A 19192-nucleotide genomic window follows, 5' to 3' on the forward strand; every position below is an offset into this window, starting at 1 on the left:
TCTTCCCCCCCCCCCCCCCCCCCCCCCCCAGTCTCTCAGGCTCTGGTTTTTAAAACCCAGTGCTAACATCTGATCTCTTTGTTGCTTTTGGAAAAATTCTACTCCTTCAAACCCCAGTCCTTTGCGCAAAAGCTGGAGAAAACTGGTTCTCCTAACTTCAGCCAGCCTATTGTCCTAAGATGCTCCCATTTGAATGGATGACCATCAAGATTTAACAACCATCTATTGTTCCTGGTCTGGGAGATACATGGCACAGAAATGGTGGATTACACATACACTGAGGCATTCAATGACACAGCAATTTAATAAAATCCACCAGAATTCATATATTGTTCATAGATAGAGATGGTATTTCAGCATGTTCATTCCCTGATGATGAAATACACCAATTGTGTAATCTACTGTGTCATTGGCTTGGCTCCTGAATCTAAATTGGAGCCAGGTGTACAGCTCAGGCCTTTCTTGAACCTTGATGACTTGCTGATCTCTTAGCTCTGTGTGTAAAAGTAATATAAATGAGTTGCCTTTTTTTTTAACAACCTCAGTGATCATTACAGTTTTAATATGTTCAGGTGGTGCTTCAAAGAACTCTTTGTTGTTTTACACAGCTAATTCTAAGTAGATCTATGTGATCTTTCAAGTGAAAGAATCTCAATTAAGCCCTTTTGGGGGAAAACGTTTACAAGGATAAAGTTTGAACTTGCTGCATTTCTAAGTATGAATGTGTTTTATATCTTCTGTGTAGTTTTTTTATTAAAGCACTAGTGTGTAAAATAGACATGTTCAAGTTTTCATTAAATATTATTTAACATACACAATAAATCTGTTAACCAGAGAAAGGTGAGTTATAGTTTGAAGGAGATTAAATCTCCAGAAGAACATTAAAAAGGTTTAAATTCTACAAGAAGTTTGTTGTTCAAGTTTCTTTTGTTCACTTGAGGAAAAGGATCCAGTAATCATGGCTTGACATATTTGATTGTAGAATTTTCTTTTCAGTAATCGGCTTTGAAAGCCATGAAATAGTCAGTGGTAAATATGTTAATTTCTCAAAATGTGTGAACAGTTTAAAAAAACCCCTCTGATCTAGTTTGCACTGTTGTGACCTGAATAACAGGATAATGTGCTTAAGCAGCTTATTTATTCTTCAGTGCCTTTTTGAAAAAGAGAAGTTGCACAATAGTTTGCCATTCACGGCTTAGAAATGACCACTGTTCTTTTCAGTTGTTGAATGCTTAATTATTTTCTCTCCTATCTGTGTTTCACCATACATTACTCCAAATAGGACTTTAAAGGAACTTTTTGGTTGTTCCTTGCTGAACTGTAACACTTTTGTGAAGAAGTATGCACTGAGCTGTAAAAGAATTTCAAGCTCTCAGAAAAGTTGTACAGGCTTTCAACCAAGATGTATTGCTGAATTAACTGCCTGTGCTTATAAGACTCTACCCAAACTGAAAACCCTAAAGAGCCCTGTGGACATAAAGTTAATTACATTTTTAAGGGTGCCTCATTAACATTCTGCAAAGGTGTGCGTGTGTTGTGATCATACAAGCATGATTAGGCTGACACTATTTGTTGATTCCCTTATATTAGTTATTGGTCTGTGGATACCAGCAAGTGTACCAGATATAGTGGTGGTGAGGGAGCAAAGGGAACTCGAAAACAGTGTCTGAAGGCTGCACTAAAGCTTAACTACACAATTAAGGATTTGTCAGCATTTATGCTGTATATCTTGATTTTCATGGATTTATAGTTCAGCAAAAGTTGGCTTCAATCTGAAAACCTGGCAAATTGTCTCAATCTGGCTATGAAATATTTTGAAACACTTCATTTAACTTGGTTTGACAATTTAAAAATTAGAGACATGAAAAAATAAACTTTTTTGCAGAGCTCTGGATAGAACAAACAACTGCTTTTGGAAAAAAATATTTTCCTTCAGTAGATATCTTAAACATTGCCAATCATAATGCATGCTGGTGGTGGGGGAGGATGAAGCATATGAGTTACTGAAATTTGAAAGGGGATAAACTATACATGCTGACTAACTATATAGGGCCACGCTGTGGCCTGGCAGACGTGGTGGTGCAGGGCTGTAAGGAGGCACACGGCTATTAACCTGGGAGAGGAAACACAATCTGGAGAGCCACCATGACCCCCCTATCATGCAGGTTAATTGGAGGGTTGAGAATGGGTGGAACCAAAGCTTCGCCACCTACCGCATGTCAGTGTAGCTGCATTTACATGCCAGGGAACTAGCGCTGTGCTGGCTATAGGCCTGGCACAGTTTTCCCCTCCTGGGAGCAGCAGAGGGACTGATAGGAAGACACTCTTCCAGACTGCTTCAGGCGCAGTGCAAAAACACTCTGTCCCTTGCGTTAAGCTCGTTGCAAAGCCATGGTTGAGTCCATAGCGTGATAGTGAGATAGGGGAATGAGAAAGGGAGTCAGATACACCAGGGTAGGGTGCAAGTGTCTGAGATGAAACTGACATGAGAAAAAGAGGAAAAGAATTTGCCAAGTTAGCTATGTTGCAGGTACTGTGTTCCTCAAACATCTCATCCTCATTAGTTAGCCGTGAATAGATATGACAAAATATTTTGCTGCAGCACAATGTATTAATTTTGGTCAAAAATTGGCTGAATAATTTATCCAAACCCAAATCTTGATTCACATCTAAAAAGTATGTACATTTCCTATAACCAAGTTTATTAAAGAAATAAATGCTTCTTGTAACTGAATATTTCTCTTGCATATTAAAGCTGTTTTTCATATAGCAAGAGAAATGATTTAACATAGTTCTTTTTATAAAGCTGAATAAGGACTCATGTTTTTTCTTTCTAGAAAGTTTTGACCATGACATTTTGCTACTTTTTGCCTAAAATAAGAATTCCTGAGCAGTGAACTTGTGAACATAAAAAGTTAGTGTTAGCTCATCTAAAAACCAAAGCAGAAGAAGCATCAAAAAGAAGCAATTACTGGCAGATGGCACAGCCACAGACTGGCTAACAGTTTGAACTCAGTTTATACCAGGAATCCAAATGACGGGACTGAGCATCTTGAAACCATGTTTATATGGACTGGTGCCATAGCAAGACAAATCATACCTCTTAAAGAACTAAAGAGCCAAGAGTCTGTGACAGATCTGTAATAATACGGAAATATAAGTCTGTATTACTGGTAGTTTGGTCTTTTTTTTAATGACAACATAGCTACCAGAACATAAAATGTGATATGCTACCTCTGAAATACACTGTTCATTGAACAAGAATAATCCAAAACCACAGTTTTAGCTTAGTTTAGTAGTGGGCAAGGCTGCACTTGGTTACTCGCTGTGGAATGGATACCGTGCATGCTGGTACGCCTACATTATAATCTAAAACACTGTATGAAACCTTGACATATGAAAAGCAAATGTTATGAGGAAAACCAATATTTGCCTTTTTATGTACCTCCTTGCTATTCTTTAAACTAAGAGAAGTATTAAAAAAAAGAATGTAGTTTATAATAGGGTCCTGACTTATTTCCATCAGTACTAGAAGTTGTGAAACCTAACTTAAACCTTTACTTCTTCACTTGGGAATGACACAGATTCATTCCATTGCCCACATGATACAACTGAGTATTTCTTTAATCTCTTTGTTGCAGTCCCTCAGTCTTTATATGCTGATGGATAAATGGATATATACCCCATTTATTCCATTAATACTCAAACACTGTATTGTGTTCATTCTCTCTCTCTCCTTGTTTTTATCAGACTATAAACAACTGTAACTTGTTTTATTAACAGTTCATACTTTCTTTAACAGGAGTTGCTAAAAGATCCCTTATATATTGGACTGAGGCACAAAAGAGTCAGGGGTCAAGCTTATAATGACCTTCTTGATGAATTCATGCAAGCTGTGACTTTCAGGTAGGCAGTATATCTGTTTTATTCACACATCTGAATTCCACTGAACTTCAGTCTAGGGGAGAAAGTATCCCAGTCTTTTTTTTTTTTTTTTTTTTTAAGTGGGTTGGGAAGGAAATGGGGAAATTGTTGGAGTTTGTTTTTCACTTCCTATGTATATTATTTTTAAGATTTGATCCATTATGTCAACTTTGTCTTAAATACTGAGTTATTGTGAATTCATTAAATTTTTGTAGTAAAATTACTAACCTTATTTCAAGTAAGCTTTAGAGGTGTGCTAACCAGTTCTGGTCTTTCAAGGTTTTGATTGAGGCATTAGATTGCAGCCTAACAATTCCCCCACCTCAATCTTTGAAACTATAATGAGATCTGAACCCATCTGCTGTACTCTGAGGCTTGTCTATTTCTTCTGCCTAGAGTGCACCATGTGTATTTGAAATCTCAGAACTATTCAGATTTTGCAGGTGTAGAAGAATCTGTCGAGTACTCAAGTGCAAAGAAAGGGGTGTCTCCAGGAGCTTCTGCAGTGAGGCCCAGCAGAAAGATTGTCAGACCCACTGGCATGTGATGTCATAGTTTCAAAGAGATAAATTAAGGTGTGAGAAATACCGGGGTACAAATTTACTGATTCAGTCCAGTCTTGGGAAATGATTATTTGTCCCAAACTTGTTCAGCTTGAACCCAGGAGACATGTTTTGAGGTTTCCTTACATTAGTTTCTCTCTCCATCCAGGAGAGAGAGGATATATTCATTTCTGTTGTTGAACAGTACCTGCAATTGATACTCAAAAAGTGTACTAAATTAATTCAAACAAACAAAGCCACCAGAGATCAGACAATATAGCAAAAAAAATGGAACTTTAGCTAATCGCCTATAGACTTTTTGTAGGCTCCAACAAGGTAATGTGTTAGCTGTGATTTCACTGCATGGTACAAACAGGGGCATTGCACCACAGCAGGTGTTGGCTTGTGTGTCTTCAGGGGCCCTACAAAGAAAAAAAAAAAAAGGTAAGTTTTTAGTTATGTTTGTGCTAAATGCCCCTTGGTTGGTTAGTGGAGTCATTCTGCACATTTTGCTGAATTGCAGTGCATAAAGTTTTTGTAGTTTACCATTAGCATGTGAAATATTATGTCAAACTGATTACTATTATCAAGTAAATCCTCATATATTACGTTTAGTAATGTAAGCATGGTGGAGCCTATCAAGCAAGTGTAGGTGTTTTTGACTGTTATATAATGTAAATAGTAAATGACGTGGTAAAACTTCCCTTACTCTATACCATTTTCACAGGAATGTTTTAAAAAATATAAATTTTGACCTTGAAGTACTATATATGGGCAGCAATGGATGTAAGTCTATAATGGATCCAGATCCACCAAAATGTTGCCCCCACTTCCCTTTAACTAACCAGAAAGCTAGCTAAATGAGCAGTGTATACCAGCTTGGGGTTTGTGCAGCTCTTGCCTTTCTTCCTTTCCCTTTGGTCCTGTAATTGTGACCTAACGGCTTCAAAAGAGGTATCTTGGGCCTATGGTGCATCTTCTTCCTACGGCTCTTTGTGAGCTGAGGGGTGAAAACATTACCTACCATCTGTTATGGACTGACTCAATGCTTTATTTGAGGCCCTTCAAAGCAGGATGAACTTCCAAGGATCCTGTCTTAATCAGTCACTGCATACAGGCCTATCCTAACTTAGCTCTTCTTTTTCTTTTTTCCTACAGAAAGTCATTGATTTTTATAACTAAGATTTGGAATATAATTTTGTAATTTTCAATTATCAAATAATGATTTCTGAAATTTACCCAGAATAATTTCTGGTCATTAAACATTTGGTGGTCTAGTGTTCCTTTGGGTTTATGTACCTAAAACTTGTTAAAAGTACTGTTAATGCTCAAAATCTCGGTCTTCACTGAGTGAGTCTTCCTGTAAGTCCTCCGGTACTAGTTCAAGGTGTTGTAAATACAAGCACTCACTGGCTCTGTCAGAGGCAGTACCATTGACTCCAGCTCCTCTGGAGCCATCAAGTCCAGTGCCTTTGTCTTTACTGGACCCTGGATGTACAGATGATCCCGACCATCTCAGTACCGTCGGCTCCAGCAGCAGTGCAAGCACTGAGAATAGGTGGCTTGGCAGAATCTGAATTTTTTTATATAATTTTGACAGATAATATAGATGTTTATTGTTAAGCATTTTTTATTTTTATCTATTTAAATTTTCAGTTGCAAGCAATTATGGGGTGGGGGAAGGTCAGACATTAATTATTGAAAGACAGTAGGCACTGAAATTAAAAAAGTTAAAGCTATCAAAATGCTACCCCTACTCCAGCTCCACTAACGCTGGGATCACAACATGTTTTATAAATGTTAAGGTGAGCCTCTAATAAGTTCCCAAGCAGCATTTTTATTACTTTGTATTGGTGGAAATATTTTCTCATTGGTTTGTGTATCTACAGTTGTTTATCAACATTTATAAATAAAGATCTTATCCTTTCAAGCCTAATAGAGGACTTACCTGTCTCAGTGCCTTGACTCATCAAACCTTCGTGGCTGCAAGGGCTCTTATATGTCTCCCTTTACCAGACTCTCCACTACTACTAATGGTGTAGTATTTACCACTATGGGTCTTTGGCACTGTTGGTCCTGTTAGTACAGTCAATGAACCTGGCACTGTCAATGCAGACACTTCTGGCATGGTTGGCACCAACAGTGTTTTCAACATACCTGATGCAGCTAGCACCACAAGCAACTCTGCTGAGGTCAGCTTTGCCAGCATGATAGCACCACTGGAGTCTTCAATGTCATTGATGCTGTTGGCACTGCATCAGCATTTAGACCTCTTCATCCCATACTGCTGTATACAGACCCCAGAGTGTCTCCCACATCAAGAGCTCCATGAACCCAACAGGAATGACCCCTCCACTTCCTGAGAAATAATACATTTCCTCTTCAAACTGAATCTGAGAAGCACGTCACCACCCCAGTCTTTCAGATCACCTTGTACACGTCATAACAGAGATGCAGGTTTTAAGGACTGTGGATGGTTTTCCTACAAGGAAGCCCCAAAATGGTGCCCTCCACATGGGCACTCAAATTGTGCAGTACTCGGCATGGCCATACTGGTGGTTGCCCATACCAAGGGATTTGAAACTTCCATCAGAATCTAATACCAGAAGGAGATCCCCTTTTCCAGTCCAAGAAACCTCTCACCAGGCAACCATGACAGTTTCTTCTCTCATGGGTTTGAACCATATTGAGCACCCCTGGATGTCCATCCACACATTTCTTCCTCATCTCCAGATGAAACTGAGTCCTCAATCTCCAGAGGACTTTAGGGTCTTCCTGGACCTAATGAGAAACATGGCCACTTCTTTAGGAGAATAGTTGGAGCTTGTTCAAGAAAATCTGCACAGTATCCTCAATATTTTACAAATCCCTGCTCCAGGAAGGGTTGCCTTTCCCATTAACGAATCCTTGCTGGAGCTATTGAAAACGGTTTGGCAGACTCCAACCTCTATACCACCTGCAGCAAGAGATTGAACAGATGCTACCAATTTAATCCAAAGGACTTTGATTATTTTTTAATACATCCACTCCCTGACTCCTGATGGTCCTGGTGGTCCTCCAGTTTCATCCCAAAGCCACTCCTAAAGAAAAGGAGCTCAAGAGACTGGATATGTATGACAGAAAAGCTTAATCCACAGTACAGCTACTCTGCAAATGAAGATGGCTAACTATCCAGATTTCCTGTCCAAATATAATTTTATTAACTTAGATAATGCTGTAAAATTTTTAGACAAACTACTAGAGGAGTATAGGGAATAGTCTATGGCTCTTGTCTCACAGCAAAAACATCCCTCCAGGCAGCTATTGATGCAGTTGATATGGCTTCACAATTGATGGCCACTGCCATTGGTGTGACATGTTCTTTTGGCTGCAGGCATCTGGAATTCCAAAGGAGCTGCAAAATAGAATCAAGAACTTGCCTTTTGAGGGATTTAAGCTGTTCTCTGAAAAGACTGATGCCACCATTCATACCCTGAAAGTCTCCCAAGCAACTCTGAGATCTTGACGAATCTTCTACAAATTACATTTCCAGCAGAGATTTCAGGGCTCTGCTAAAGGGCGATGTCGGCCTTCTTGATGTCGCCAAATGGCTTTGTCTCAATCAGGCCCTTCTCACCAGACATTGACAGCCTCCTGGGCAGTCATCATCACTGCCTCCTCAAGGGCAGCATACCAATCTCAACACCTCCCACCCTTTGGACAACAACTGTCACTCTTTCCAGTGTTTGGAATGAAACAACATTGAACACATGATTACTCAGAACTACGAAAGAGAGAGATATTATCCAGTTCATCTCTCTTCCCTTTTCAGGGACCCATCTCACAAGATCATGTTGCTTCAAGAAGTATGGTCTCTTCTGGAATTGGAAGTGACAGATGTTCCTTGTCATCACAGAGGGAAAGGAGTCTATTCCTGTTACTTCCTAATTCCTCAAAGGTCTGGGGGTTTACGTTCATTTAGGCCTCAGGAAGATGAACTGCTTTATCAAGAAAATCAAGTTCATGATGGTTACCTTCACTTACACTATCATTTTCCTGGAAAGTGGAGATTCGTATGCCGTCCCTGATTTGCAGGATGCATACTTCCACGTGGCAATATACCTGGCCAGAGGAAGTACCTTTGCTTTACAGCAGGAGACATCCACTACCTGTACGCAGTGCTCCCGTTTGGTCTGTTGTCAGCCCCAAGGATCTTTACAAAATGCATGGTGGTGGTAGTGGCACACCCGTGCCTCTGAGGTGTCCAAATGTTCCCTTACCTGGGCAACTGACTCATCCACAGAGCCTCAAATGTCCAAATCCACAGCAGCATCCTCATTATCAGACCGCTAGTCTCTCATCTGGGCCCAAAACTGAATTTAGACAAATCAGTTACAGCTGACACAGCATATAATGTTCATAGGAGCAGATCTTGATGCCATAATTACAATGGCCTATCTCCAGTCAATGGGTTTCAGAACATAGTTGCTCTCTCTGAAGGACTAAAGTCTAACACAATAACAGCAGTGCATTCCTGTCTACAACTACTGGGCCACATGGCTTCTTGCATGTAGGTAACTCCAGACTTCACCTTGGCTGTCTGCACGCCTGGCTCCATTCAGTCTGTCGTCTGACCAGGCATCCTCTGAACATGCTGGTTTGTGTACCTGAACAAGTGCTTCAGTCCCTGAACTGGTGGTTGGACTCCCACAACATGTAGAAGAGGGTCCCTTTTCTGTCTTCAGAGCTAACTGTGACTCTGGTTACCGATGCGTCTACCAAAGGCCAGGGGGCCGGCTTCGGGCAACTTTGAGCACAAGCTCTGTGGTCAACCTAGGAGATCTCTGTGTATTAAAATGTGCTGGAGATTTGTGCAATTCATTGGGCCTGTGAGACATTTATGTCTAACATCAAGCACGAGGTGGTGCAAAGTCCTTATAGATAACATCATTGCCATGTTTTATTTCAATAGACAGGGGGGTGCAAGACCAGCTCTGCTATGTCAGGAGACTGCCAACCTGTGAAATCTGCATCAGAAACAAAGTTTCCCTGAAAGCATTCCATCTTCCAGGAGTGAGGAACACCACAGTAGATTTCCTCAGCAGGAATTTTGTAGTCAGAGTGGTCAATCAGAAAGAATATTCTCCTCCAGATCTTCCATCAGTAGGGATACCCAGAAATAAACTTGTTCTTCTTTGAGTAATGTCTCTATGGGTGATCCACATTAGGTATGCTTGCGTCCCTGTGCCTAGAATTGGAGATTTTCGGTAGCATTGCACCACACATACACCCTCCCGCTCCCCTCTCCCCCAGTCTCACGCGTGTGTGGCAGCTAAATAACGCTGTGTGGTCCAACTGCCCTCAGTTCCTTCTCAACCTCCCTTGGCCTGAGACAGAGTCCCTAGCAGAACTCTTCCTAGAGAAGTTCCGTTAGTGCCTTTCATGGTGATAGTGTTTCCATTAAAATTAGCTAGCTAGTCATTGCTTCCGTTCTCCTTCTCTTCCCCCCCCCCTTTTTTTCTCTTTATTTAAAAAAAAATTCCTTCATTCTTCCTTGTTACCCCTTAGGTTAGAGTAGTGATTCCCTACCTTCTTCCCTTCAGGGAACTTATCCCTGCATGGGGTTATGCTCAAATCCCCCAGGTTCAAATGGTGTTTCTCCTGCTGGGAGGCCATCCCCTTGAGCAACAGGTATCCCGATGCATTCTTTGATTGAGAGAGGTGCACATACCACAGAAGTGCACCTCAAACTGAAGGCAAGGACCCGAAAAGCCCATGAACTGAAGCTAAACTACTAATGATGAAAAGCTCACTGCGGACAGCCTGAGACTCTGGTCCTGGCATTCCTCCTGGACAGCGGTCACTGTTGGCACTGACATCTGCCACCCTGCACTCTCCACTGCCTATGAAGAGAAAGTGAGCAGACTCCTCATGCAAAGACACCAAGAAACAGGCCCCAAGTTCACCCACCAAGGAACCATCTAAGAGAAAGAGGTCTGTAACGAGGTTAGTAACCTCTGCACTGACTGGTACAAGATTCAGTACTTATGACTCCTCTGGGACCTGCACTAATAGTAAGTCCAAGGACCCCAAGAGGAGTGGATTGGATGAGATGGCACCATCAAGCAATAGTGGCAAAGAGAAGCCCAGAAGCCCAGAACCCCAAAGGCGGTACCAATCGCACCAATTAAACACACGGTACTGAGCATCTTGGCACCGATGAGACCACCTAACAGACAATCTGGAGAACTCAGGGTAATTCCAGCACCATCAGCACTGATAACATCAGCAGCGATGCACATGCCTCCCAGGGTACCAACCAAATGCTTCCAACAGTACCAATGATGCTGGTGCCAGTACCACAGATTCCCAAAAGACCTGCTCGTCTCTGAGACCCCGGAGTCACCACTGCTGCGTACCGAGCTCACAGCTCTCTCTCCCAGAGGTGCACCCAGTCACCTAATGTGGCGCACCCATAGGGATAGTATTCAAAGAAGAAGTGAAGGTTACTCATCCTGTGAAATAGTTGAGATGAATGTCCCTACGGGTGCTTCGCTACCTGCCCACCTCCCCTCTGCTTTGCAGTTCAGACATAGATTCTGCGATAGAGAAGAAACTGAGGGCGGTTGGACAGTACAGCACTATATAGCCACTATGCACAGTGTGTGACTGGGGGAGGCATAAATATGGCCCAACCAGCCACTGCTACTGAAAATCTCCAATCCTGGGTGTAGGGACACAAGCACTTGTAATATGGAGCACCAGTAAGGCGACACATCTCAAAGAACCTCAGCTACTGCACAGGGTGAGTAACTTTCTCTTCACTACCAACCTGAACAACAAATGCAAGAGGTTTAGCTCCATGGTGGGCTGCAGTCCTGGTTCCTTAAGAGATGCATTTCTCCTCCCGTGGACCAATCCTCTGCTATATGAGTTTCCTCTAGTTCCTCTCATCCCAAGGGTACCTAGGAAGATGAAAACAGACAAAACCAATTTAATCTTAGTGGAACCAGCCTTGCTAATGCAGTACTAGTTCACGGATCTACACCAGCTTTCAATCAGACCACCTTTAACTTTACCCCTAGTTGGGGATCTCCTGTCTCAGAATCAGGACAGGCGTCTGCATCCTAATCTCACTACCTCACAGTATCTTGCATCTGAAGAAGTGAGGTTCTTACCCACGAAAGCTTATGCTCCCTATACTTCTGTTAGTCTCAAAGGTGCCACAGGACCCTCTGTTGCTGCTTACCTCACAGTGTGGATGAATTCTGGTTAAATGCTTGCGAAAAATTGTTCTGAACATCAGGAAGGATTCCACTAGAGCCACATATGCAGCTAAGTGGGAGAGATTTTTCCATCTGGGCATGATCTTGGTATTTATCAACCTATAGATCAGACATTAACTATATACTGGATTACTTACTGAATTTTAATTCATCTGGCCTTTCAGTTAGCTCTGTGAGAGTTCACCTGGCTTCCATACCTGCAGTTCATCCACCAACAGAGGGATTTTTTGTTTTCTCTCACCTTGTGGTATCCAGATTTCTGAAAGGCCTAATTAATGTCTACCATCCAGTATCTGACTAAGTGCCATCTTGGGACTTGAAGCTAGCTCTGTCATGTTTAATAACAATGTCACATGTTTCTTCTGACAACCACGTTTCTTGACAATTAACATTATTCATGTATACATAACAACATTTGTCCAGAAAAATCCAAATGATTTACAGTCTTGGTAAATATGTGCATGCATAAGTACACGCGCACACACACACCTACCTACCTCTAACTAGCAATTGCTTCAGCCTTCACTGAAATGCAGCCACTTCCATGACAGAAGAGCAGCTTGAACAGAAGAGCAGTTGAACAATGTACAGCAACACCCCAAAACAGTTGTGCAGTATGGGTGAGGTAAAATAACAATGGAGTGGAATGTTCAAGAAATCCGATTACAGTTTATTATAATGTAACTGGTCTATGTAATTCCTGTTTTCTTTCTGGGTTATCCTGTCTAAGTTTAAAAATTAAGTGTTAATATGAGAATAAATAAAGACAGTCTGTTGGTTTCGGTAAGTGTAAGAGGAAATGCTATTTTCTGTTTCTCACATTGCTACTGTTAATAAGTTATGCCATAGAAGAGGGGAATGGTTAAGGCAAATCAAATAATTTATTTTTCTTTGGGAAGTACTGTTCTTCTGGACTTATTTGTATTGATTTAAAGGTTATTCTTTCATTTAACACATATATTAGGTAATGATTGGCAGGGTAATTGGGGCCAGGGGAGAAAAGAAATTTGGATGCCTAGACATCATCTTGATTTCATTGCACTGATAACCAACAGATACAATGGGGGTAATATAATATTCTAAATATGGGGACTTCTTTAGTCATTTGACTACTTAACTAAAATTTGTACAGAGTGGACCTGGTCCAGAAATGTGATGAGAACTCCCAATGGGAATTATTCAGACCCTTTTAATCTAGTGCCTTTTATGTTTATTGCTTGGTTATGGCACCATTTTGTATTGTATGTCAGCGGTTCTCAAACTTTAGCAACATGAAGACCCCCATTTTGGTTTAAAATTTTTTGTGGACCCCAAGCCCTCCCCGCTCAGCCTCAGGCCCAGCCCCCACTCCACCCCTTCCCCCACTACTCCACACCCCCTGAATTTTAAGGACCTAAACGCTTTATTATTTTTGCATTTGAGAAATCTTTGGTTATCAAAGGGAATTTATACAAAATGTTTGATCATTGACAAATCATGGCTATCTGCTTTTTCAGTTATCCAATTCTGCTTTTCTTTTCTCTCACATTGACAGCTGAAAGACTGATCTGCTTCTGGATCTAATGGCAAATATGAAAAAAACAGAACTATTGGAGCGTAGAAAAGTAGGGAAGTGCCATAAATTAAAGGCTTTTCCCAGGGCTTTGATGGTAACAATATGTCATGAAAATCACATGACCCGATAAAAGTATGAGAATTGGCAGGCCATTATATTTATTTGTTTGACTGAAACTACTGAAGTTCCTATTGGTACCAGCGAACTCTATTTAGCACCAGGCAGTTTATCATTTACTACTTGTACATATGAAAAGTGGTATATTTGAAATATTCCTTTAGCATACTTAATTATGTTATAGGGTATGCTGCTTTTTCAGAAATAAATGAAGGCTTTGTTCCTTTCTTGCATGAAAAGTGTGCTGGAAATGTTGGCATGTCTACTGAAAGGAAAAGCAGCAAATTATGAGTCAGTAAAACAGAGCTGAGAAAGAAACAGAACATGCTCTTCCAACTATGCCTGTTGTGCATCATCCATCAAAGTTGTTTCTGTTTAGCATGAGTCCAAGTCCACTTTCTAGTACTTATGTTGCAGCATATCTGTTTATATTATTATGCTGTGTATACTTTGGATATATACACATAGCATATGCATGTGGAGTATAAGTATTTATATGACTCCTTTACAACTGTGGCTAGTTCTACAGACTAATTGCAGACAACTACATAACCAATAGAGTAATGTCAAATAAGGTTCCTTCAAATCTGTCTATTGAAAGGGCATATCTGTACATGCCCCCACCTTCTTTTGTTTGTATTTTTTAAACTTAAAAATAAAAGAAGAAAAAATATAAAACTTGTAAAGGAAGGAAATTAAAGGTCTTTTTAGCTACATTTTTCAGAGAAACAAGTCTCTTTCTTTTACAGATTGACAGAGCATCACATTCAATTATGACACTGCCTGTGTATTCAAAAAGACAATGCCTTCTGGAAACCAAGTCAGATTAAGATATAGTCTCCTAAAGTATAATACTGCAAACCAAAAAAAAACCAAAACCCTATTCTATAGTTTTCTATAAATGTTATTTAGTTAAAAGTTCATATTTTTAAAATCTTACATGTCTACTCCCTACAAAAAGATTCTGGTAGGATATCCAGTGCAGTATCCTTATGAGCTGAAACTAATGCAACGTAGATATTTTCCAGATGTGTTTAGGCAGAAGCATATATCTGGATTTTTGTTGGCACATATGCAGTGAACAGCTTTAGTCTTTTTTCTCATTGCTAGCAGCTGCCCTCTCTGTGGGCATGTGCTATAATTTCCCTGGACATCACCAGCTGTTTCTTCCTCCGGTGCCAATATGGTAAAAGTGAATCATTTTGGAAAAAATATGTTGGATGGAAGGAATGCCTTATAATGTGAGAAAAATGGACAAATATCTTCACCATTGAAGAACATGACTCAACTGGAAAACTGACTCAGAGCTGTTTTTCATATTCAGCCTCAAGAGGTTATTGATCATAAAACATTATATAGAAAGAAGAAAATGTTCCCCAATGACAATTGTTTCTCTTAAATAGTGATGTTTATAGAGGAAATTTTAAGAGGAAGGATAGTTAGGCGGTTGGCTTCATTTTCTTGATCCACCAGAGACATCCTGCAAATCCTTGGGGAATGTCACTTTTAATCCCTTTGTGTATCAGTTCCCCATTGGTAAAATGTACTTCCCTACCTCACAGGGGTTTTGTGAGGATAAATACATTGAAGATTATGAGGCTTTCAGATATTCTGGTAATCGGGCCATATGAATACATAAAACAAATATATATGCAGGGATTTAATATATAAATGGAATAGGGGTGGAGACTGATAAAGATTTGGATAGAAGAAAGGCCTCTTCTTTATAATGAGTAGGACTCAACTCTGATTATATGATGCAAGGTGAATTTAAAATGGCTGGAGCTGTGCATTGGAGAATTCCCCCCTATGAATAGGGAATTTCCACCATTGTAAAGCTTGCAGAGGTAACTCTACCACCTCCAGGCTGGAACACCCTACTGGTGTAAGGGAGGGAGGTGGCATGGTAGGCACACTACCTTACTCCTTTGTGCAGGGCGTACATTGCAAGTTACTGCACAATGAGGAGAGAAACTTCTGCACACAGTTGGGTAGGGAATGGGCAGGGAATGGCCTTAGCTCTGCAACTCCCACCCATTAATGTGCTGGAAAGCCAGCCCAAAGGCGGAAGTTATCTACTACTGGTCTAGTAGCAGATTACTTCCCTCTCTAGCAGCGAGAGAATTATGGCTATTATAATCTAGACCTATGTATTATCCCTTAGAACAATAGGAGCACAAAATTAACACATATTGTAGAAATAATTATTTTCTTCTTGTGTGTGACAGTAATAGCTTTCAACTTCATTCCTTCAAGGCTGCAGATATTGGTTATGGATTCCAAGGCCAGAAATTGTGATAATCTAGTTTGACTTCCTTCACAACACAGGCCATAGAACTTGCCCAAAATAATTTGTAGAGTAGAAAAACATCCAGTCTTGATTTAAAAATTGTCAATGATGGAGAATCTACCATGACCCTTGGTTAATTGTTCCAATGGTTCATTACTCTCTGTTAAAAATTTGTGCCTTATTTCCATTCTGAATTCGTCTAGCTTTATAGAGTGATTGTTATGAGACCTTGAAAACAACACTAGTTGTGTTACTGTTGTAATCATAGTTTGATTAACCCAGTTCTTCATTTCTTTAAAAAAAGATGAACTGTGTTGGTTTTACATTTATGAACTGTAAACCAAGCTGCTAACAAATGTAATACAACATGTTTTGCATTAGATTAACCACAATTTAGTGATTAATTCCCATTAGCTTGATTGTTTTGCAATATTATTCACAGATGTTAACTGAGTTTGGTTTCACATTGTGCATTACACAAAAATTCCCTTTGATGTTAGGTTATCTAACCGTAGGAACAACTGTCTAGTTTATATATCAGAAAAATAAAATATAGAGTTTTAAAAGAGATATTTTCATTTGCTATTAGATTAGAATATAGTGTGACTTGTAAATAATTTCATAATTAAATTGGGAAAACCCTTGAATTTGGCAAGGAAATGTACTGGCAACAGATCAAATGAAAAGGTGACTGTGGCTGCACATAATTAAGGAGTGGTTGGACCACTCAGTAATTCTGATAATATACACAATAACTAATTGTGAATACTGGTGTATTTTGGTACATTTGCCCTTATTTGCATTGTGTCAGCATAAGCCCGAAATGTGAACAACAGGGAAACTAATGGACCTGATAATCTTAGAGCACTATGTAGAGTTAATAGAGATGGTACAGTCATGATTGTTTCTGCACAAGCTGTTAACTGTGGCAGAGAGTTTGCAGTTGACAAACTGGAGGTGGAGCCATTGGCAAGATTACCATGGCTATAATGCATCCTAAATCTGAGGGAGGGTAAGTTAAAAGACAGAGACGCTATTGTGGCGAAAAACTAAGAGGTTAGGGAATGCCAAATGGGGGGCCATACATGGCAAACTCACAGAATATAGAGGGAGCCATCAGCACATCCTATTGTGTGTTTTGTTATGAAAAAATGGAGAAATTTTGACCCTGTAAATATATTGTTAGTCTGGGGAAATATGTGGCCTGGCTGAGGACACGGAATACATGGGATGCTACAGGTAGCAAGCAGATTGAGTCTCCTGTCAGTGAGGAGAATAGATCTGGCAACTTGAGACTTAGGTCCTGAGTGGTTTGCACAGAGGAAAACAAAAGTGAGCACACCCTGGGTTGAAGTGAAAGGGTGTGGTGGGTGCAGTTTGTTAACTCTACCAGAGATATAAGGAAAGTAGGAATGAATCTTTTGCAGAGAGGGAAGGAACTAAGGAGTTAGCACAGAAGAGGTCAGATTCAAGGACAGTTTGTTGCATTATTGCCTTGGAGTTACTGCCTTTTGAGATTGGTATTATTGTTAGGTTTGGGCTTTAACACAGGCTATTTGCTTTGTTATGGATGGGGTTGGGACTCCTAAGCACCTGAGCCACGCTGCAGAGGAGGGGAAGTGCTGAAGCAGCAATGCTTAGAGGCATCACATAAGACATACTGCTTCCTAAACGCTGTGCTGAGCATGGTGAGTAGTGAGACTTGCTGCATTTTAGAAAACTGTAACTAGTTATTTCCCCAGTGCAAAAGGATGGGGCCATGACCTCCCCTACACACATTCCTCTAGCTAGCACTGGTATCAGACCCCACACTTCCCTGCCTTTCCCAGAAAAGACTATTTGAAGTGTAGTCCTGGTGTAGGTGCGGGTGGGGTAGAAAAAGGCTCCCTTGTGCTTTTCTATTTTAGGCCTTGGCTACACTTGCAGCTGTACAGCACTGTGAGGTAAACCTGTCTTTGTGCAGCTGAGTAGGGAAAAGCGCTGCAGTCTGTCCACACTGACAGCTGACAGCGCAGTGGTGTGGCCACACTTGTAACATTTGCAGCTGTGTTGGGAGCGGTGCATTATGGGCAGCTATCTCAGCATTCATGTGGCTGCAACATGCTTTTCAAAACGGGGGTGGGGTGGATTGTGACAGGGACTGTGGGGGGAGAAAGAGTGCTTTTTGGAGCATGTCAGCTCTCTATTTTGCAAGTTCCGAACTCCTGGCCCCCTGCTCATTCATTCACTCACTCAAAGCAAGCTGCAATCTGTTTGCTTTTCTCTGCGGTACGGGCTTTGAAACCGGCACTTCCGCATTCCTGCAGCCGGTCACAACAATGGAGAGGATTGGCCACTTGACAAGGTGATTAGTACAGCGCTGCAAGCGTTTACACTCACACCCGTGAGTCGTAGCCACTCTGCTGCAGCTGTTATTCCTCTCGGAGATGTGGAGTACCTGCAGCGGTGTACCCAGGGAGATACAGCGCTGTAAGTGCCCTGCCAGTGTGGACGGGAAGTGAGTTACAGCGCTGGGGAAGGCTTTACAGCACTGTAACTTGCAAGTGTAGCCAAGGCCTTAGTAAATTCACAGAAAAACAGTTATAATTTGCCTTTGACCTTTGTTGTTGATGTTAATAAACATTTATATACAAAGAACCCACCACAATCAGGGACCCATTGTGCTGGGTGCTGTACAAACTCATAGTATAAAAAGCCCAATGGGCTTACAGTCTGCAAAACTGATACTGTGCTTTACAGTGCATAGCAGGTGTGTTGATGTTAGATGATACAATCAAATGCTGTTGTCTTCTTGGTGAGATAATTTATTTCAAGTAAATTTAATATAAAGCAATTTGACTAGTGATATATATGTATTATTCTGTCTTGGTCCCCTCCTCTTCTCCTTCTACATCCTATCTCTGGATTGTCTTTTCTGCAAACACATCTTTAAATATACTCTTTATGTGGATCACTCTCAAGTCTACATTTTACTTGGAAACTGTTTCCCTCTATCAAAACCAAAATCTCGGATTGTCTTTCTGATGTCTCCTTGTGGATGTCTAGTTACCAACTGAACTCTTGATCTTTCTACACAAACCTACCCCACCTCCTCCCTTTCCCTATCTTGGTGGACAACACCACTCTTCTCTCTGTCACTCAGACCCATACTCTCATCTTCACCTGTAACTCAGTACTCTCTTTTAATGAACAAATCCCAACTGTATCTAAAACGTGCTGCTTCTTCCTGCACAACATCTCCAAGATCTGCTCACACTGCCCATCTCTGCCCACACTGGAAAAACTGCTGTCTAAACCCTGATCATCTTGTTCCTTGACTGCTGTAAGCCCCTCTTTTCTAATCTTGGTGCTTGCAATATTGCGCCCTTCTCTTCCTTCACAAATTCATTCAAAATACTGCTATGAAGATCATTTTCCTGGTTTGTTGCTCACGCACTCTCTTTCTACACACACACACACACACACACACACACACACACACACACACACACACACACAC

At 40.8% G+C, this 19192-nt stretch overlaps 1 protein-coding gene across 3 annotated transcripts in view; it reads left to right on the top strand.

The window, feature by feature from the left end:
* Positions 1–19192, top strand: part of ME1 (malic enzyme 1) — a 400997-nt gene that overhangs the window by 261560 nt on the left and 120245 nt on the right. For all 3 annotated transcript variants that reach the window (XM_026654431.2, XM_024193234.3, XM_026654437.2), the window contains exon 6: positions 3803–3906. In XM_026654431.2, the coding sequence (XP_026510216.1) occupies positions 3803–3906 (104 nt within the window). The remainder of the gene's footprint in view (positions 1–3802; positions 3907–19192) is intronic.

Source organism: Terrapene carolina, unplaced genomic scaffold (assembly GCF_002925995.2).
Source record: "Terrapene carolina triunguis isolate 2854851 unplaced genomic scaffold, T_m_triunguis-2.0 Scaffold42, whole genome shotgun sequence".
In the NCBI taxonomy this organism is placed as follows: domain Eukaryota; kingdom Metazoa; phylum Chordata; order Testudines; family Emydidae; genus Terrapene; species Terrapene triunguis.